The sequence below is a fragment of the Montipora foliosa genome, chromosome 6 (assembly GCF_036669935.1).
Source record: "Montipora foliosa isolate CH-2021 chromosome 6, ASM3666993v2, whole genome shotgun sequence".
Classification (NCBI taxonomy): domain Eukaryota; kingdom Metazoa; phylum Cnidaria; class Anthozoa; order Scleractinia; family Acroporidae; genus Montipora; species Montipora foliosa.
Genome location: NC_090874.1, coordinates 1,977,817 through 1,982,816, shown reverse-complemented (window position 1 = coordinate 1,982,816; position 5,000 = coordinate 1,977,817). Strand labels below are relative to the sequence as shown.

Genomic DNA, 5,000 nt, shown 5'->3' with positions numbered 1-5,000 from the left:
CAAACCTTGAAATTTCCCGCGCTGTTGCCCTGATTTCCCATGATGCACTCAAGGGCGTGAAGTGGTCTATAAATTCTTTCAAATCTACATATAAACGTTTCCAATACAGGATCTTTTAATACAATACTGTTCTTGAATCGGTCTGTCTTACATGCGGGTGTAATAAAAGTATCCAGAATAGGGTCAATCGAACGCACCCTAAAGGCGCGTTCGATTGACCCTATTCCGGAATAAGAATACGTGAAGTGATGATTTAAACGGTATGTCTGGCGTTTTGAAGCAACAAGAATGATAAAGATATGTCTAAAACAGCATTGTAGCAAGTGTTTGACAATTTTCATGTGAATCTCCGTAAAAACGAAGGATTTCTAACTTCTATTCCATTTATTCCTATTCCGGAATACGGTCAATCGAACGCACCCTAAATTGGTCCATAGATAGCCAATCAAATACTAGCCCTGGGTGTCGCAATTTTGGCGCGATGTTTTCATGACTATTGTGAATAATCACGTTGTTTCCTAGTGCAGTTTGGAAAAAATAGCCACTCGTATATTTTTCAAAGACTACAAATTGCACTCGCCATACGGCTCCTTCGAAAAAAATGTACTCGAACTCTCAAAATTACCGGTGTAAATATCAAGTCTAAACAAACACCTGTGACAGTCTATCACAGATAATACCCAGATATCGTTGATTACTGTCACACCCCGACATTCTTTTGCAACCACGATGTACAAGTACCTTTTGATTAAACTTACTTTGTCATTTATTGTGATTGGCTTCATATCTGCAAAGCCAAACATCGTCGTTTTCCTTGTGGACGATCTTGGGATTGCAGACGTGGGTTGTTTTGGAAACGACACGATCAGAACACCCAACATCGATCGACTCGCTGAGGGAGGAGCTCTCTTGTTGCACGATGTTCATCCTGATTCAGTTTGCACACCGAACAGAGCAGCACTGATGACCGGAAGATATCCTATTCGCTCCGGACTTGCGTCAGACAGCGGTCAGTACAGAATGTTCCTTCGAACAAGCTCATCAGGGGGGCTGCCTCAAAATGAAACTACCATTGCGGAGATTGTATCTGTTGCTGGCTACAAAACAGGTCGGTGTGTATCTTATTCTATCGTCGTTCCCGTCGTTCTTTGATCTTTTTTAGGCTGCGCGCAAGCTCTCCAACCTTTCGAAAAGTATGCAGAGCAGTGATTTGCTTCATTCGTGGACACGCCCCTACAAGTGTAGAGGAATCGTCTTGTTTGAGAGGTTTAGGGAGGCTCAAGTTATGTAATAACAGTGGTAATAACAGTGGTAATCCTCTTTCCAATGGAATTGGAAAGAGGATTACAATCCTGTCGTCTTTTGTCCGTGGGGAAACGTTTTTATATTGTCTATCTATTCTCAGGCAATTTGTGAGGGTGTTCACGAGTCCCCAGTTGTTGCCATGGTAATGATAAGACACTTCAAAATTCAGTTTTTTGAAAATGTCATAAAAACTGATTCAGTGACCTGACATTTTTTCAAATTTCGAAAACCCCATTCTTTTTAAAAAGTATTTATTTATGCACTATCAATGCTGCGCTCTCTTTGCGAAGCAAAACACAACAACAATGTGGGAAAAATTTGGCTTTGTTGAACAGCGCTGTTTTTTTAATACCAACATAAAGAAGCTAAAATTACAATCAAAGTTAAGTTTGTCTCGCAAAGGTGAGCACAGAAAATTGCCAATACACGTATACTTCATAGGATGATTTTATATTGATCAACTTGAATCCTGGATGGGGGACAGCATAATTCAACATTGGCTGACCCAAATGTCTTGACCCAATCACCTCTCGGTTAAGACAATACAAGAACGAATGCAAGCAATTAGTAAGATGCTTGTTTGCCCCAAGTAAAAGCAAATAAATTCCTTTAATTAAAATTCTTACTTTTTATCTAAATGTATTTGTTGGCAAAGTTTGCCCTAAGAGGAGACACAGCAGAAAGACAAAGAAAAAGCCTACAGGTGGCTAGATATTCTTTTGAAATCGCCTAGTTTCCCTTATAAAAGAGTGAACATGAAAAAATAAATCATCATTTTGCTCCAGTGACAGTAAATTCAAACCAAATAAGAAAGCTGATGTTATTTGTAGTAAAGACATTGACAACCACCTGTCAGGAAATATACGAGCAGCAGAGGTGAGCAGCTTTGCTCAAGGGACAGAATAAGGTGGGCAGTCAAGAAAAAAGTGCTTATATAATAATGGTCTCCTTGAAGAAACCGCAAAAACAACTAGGAGATTCTGTACACCCTATTTTGAAAAGATGTAAATTATGGGTTCTTGCATTAAACCTATCAAGAGCAAAATCATAAAGAACATTATACCTATGGACATTAAAAAAGGAAAATAAAGCTCTTTTGAAAGACCCAATAGACTCAAGACTAAGTTTAGCTAAGACTAATCATTCCACAATCTGGTGGTGGAGGGGAAAATGACCTTTTAAATTGCTCAGGTTATGGTTAATGTTAGCCCTATGCGGCTTGCAAAGAGAGATTAGTAGTTCTAAGTAGTTCTACTTAACTTAACAAGAGAATAAAAATTATATTATGAGTTCTTCACAAACTTGTGAAGGCATTAAAATTAATGTATGAGAAAAATAGTGGAACATGTTAATTATGAAAGGGCTGTTGGAAGATGACAAAAATCAAATTTTCTTTACAGTGAGGACACTCGAACCATGAACACTTGTTATTTTTTTGTACATTTTTTTATTGACTATAGAATGTGGGTTTGTCCTTTTGACAAGAGTATTTAGTGTTTTTACACTTACAAAATGCTATACATGTAACACTATACATCATAGGAAGAGCCTTTATTTCTTCGTCGTCGAAAAAAACAATGTACACAAAAATGTCAAGTGTTCACAGTTCAAAAGTCCTTACTGTAAGACTGCCAAAAAGTGAATGTTTCTACGTTTTGTATGTAAGTAATCAGGGTAGATCACCAAGCTAAGCTTCAAGATCTTGTTAAACATCTAACAAAATGCATTCCCAGTTTTCATTATTTCGAATCACTTTTTTTTTCTGGTCACCAATTTTAATTCACCAGCTGATCCAAGCAGTGTAGTGTGTGTGGCTTACACATGTGTGCTCAGTTGAAAACCTTTCTGAAGGAGGCTGCAAAGGGTGTTCAGCTGAGTGTGTGTGCATAATCCATAAATGCAATACTATCATTTTGGCATGCATTTTTTAATGGGTCAGCTTTTGGTGTAAAGGGGAGGGGGAGAAAGGAGAAGGGTTGACCTTTCTTACTGGGAGATGTATAGTGATTGCTCATATCCATAGATGTTTCATAGTGCTTCCCTTTGTTTTTGCAGGTTTCATAGGAAAGTGGCATCTGGGGCTGCACTTATCAACCAAAGATTTTCATTTTCACCCTTTAAAGCAAGGTTTTCACTATTTTTATGGCCTGTCAATGACAAATATAAGATCTTGTGAACCGGGCCAGTATCTCATTCAACTTGTCTATCCCTCATTATCTGTAACCAATGTTGTCAGTGCCATTTTAGTTACTTCACTAACACTCTATGTTGGTTACCTAACAGGCTTATTACACAAGCCTGCTTTCATTGTTCTTCTAACAATAACTCTGTTGATTGGCACTTCAATTAGTTGCTACTTTTTGGTAACTGGACCCTTTAACTGCTTTGTTTTGAAAAATTATGATGTCGTGGAGCAACCAACCAGCTTGGAAAACTTGACAATGAGATTTACAGATGAGGCTGTCAACTTTATTAGAGAAAACAGAGATGGCCCCTTCCTTTTGTATATGTCATTTGCAAAAGTACACACTGCACTGTTCAACACTCGACCATTTGTAAATCACAGTGTACATGGTCGCTATGGAGACAATGTTGAGGAAATGGATTGGAGTGTAGGTCAGATTATGTCTGCTGTTGACAAGCTACGTCTAAAAGAAAACACATTTGTGTACTTTACGTCTGACAATGGTCCTCATTTAGAGGAGATAAATTCAGGAGAATATCATGGAGGTTGGAAGGGTATCTACAGAGGAGGTAAGATGATAAAGCACACGTACCAAATTTAATATATTATTTTCCCGCATTCCGCAGCTTTTGTGCTTCATGCGTAGAATGGCGTTTTCAGGTTAAAATTTCAATCGCAAAAAATAGCTCTAATCGAAGGAAAATCCTTTCCACAGACTTCCAAACGAGCAGTTTAGTTTTATGTACGGCTTATAAGTAATAATAATAAGTGATGAGTCTTTATTTGATCAAAAGATAAAAACACATATCTTATGTTACAGTATAATTTAAACTCTATTCCTCGTTTTACATACCCCGGTGCATTGGTGAGTTGCAAAGTTTTGGCAACGGTTCTGTGAGAATTGCGCTCAAGGCCACGAAACTTTGCCTTCGTGAGAAAAATATGAGAAGCCGTACACTTCAGCACATTTGCACCACTGTTGCGAGGATGGATATGAGAATATGAGAAAATTTACTAAAAGGAGTTGTGCTTGCAAATGCGGTAATTTTTTCATGCTAGTTTTTACAAATGAATGAAACTGCACATGACGAGACTGGCTAGTGCAAATTTAGATTTGGCTAGTGAAATCAGACCTGATACTAGCCACTAGGCTAGTGAGCTAAAAAGTTAGTCTCGAGCCCTGCCATCTACCTTACCAGTTTTTATCAATATCCTTCAATTCAAGTCCCTATAATGCTTATTTTTTCCCCCGTTTTTTAACTTTCTGTTTAATGTTTATATTGTCCGGGGTGTAGTATTTCAAAATTTATTTCCTCATAGTGTATCCACACGTTTTAGCGGTCCTTTGATTTTTAACCGAGCCAGTTGGGTCCTGGTAACTAATGACGTCAAAGAAGTAAAGAATGTAATTCGATTCTGAATCAACCGAGGATTCGAAGGGTAACTATCGTCCAACATTTCTATAAAGAAAAAACTCTAGATTTTCAACAAGACTTCTGTTCTTACACTT

At 37.9% G+C, this 5,000-nt stretch overlaps 1 protein-coding gene across 1 annotated transcript in view; it reads left to right on the top strand.

The window, feature by feature from the left end:
* Window positions 1–559: 559 nt before the first annotated feature.
* LOC138006239 (steryl-sulfatase-like) overlaps window positions 560–5,000 on the top strand; it is a 5,565-nt gene continuing 1,124 nt past the window's right edge. Inside the window, exons 1-2 of the mRNA XM_068852443.1 lie at window positions 560–1,108; window positions 3,361–4,059. Of these exons, the coding sequence (XP_068708544.1) occupies window positions 730–1,108; window positions 3,361–4,059 (1,078 nt within the window). The 5' untranslated portion in view covers window positions 560–729. The remainder of the gene's footprint in view (window positions 1,109–3,360; window positions 4,060–5,000) is intronic.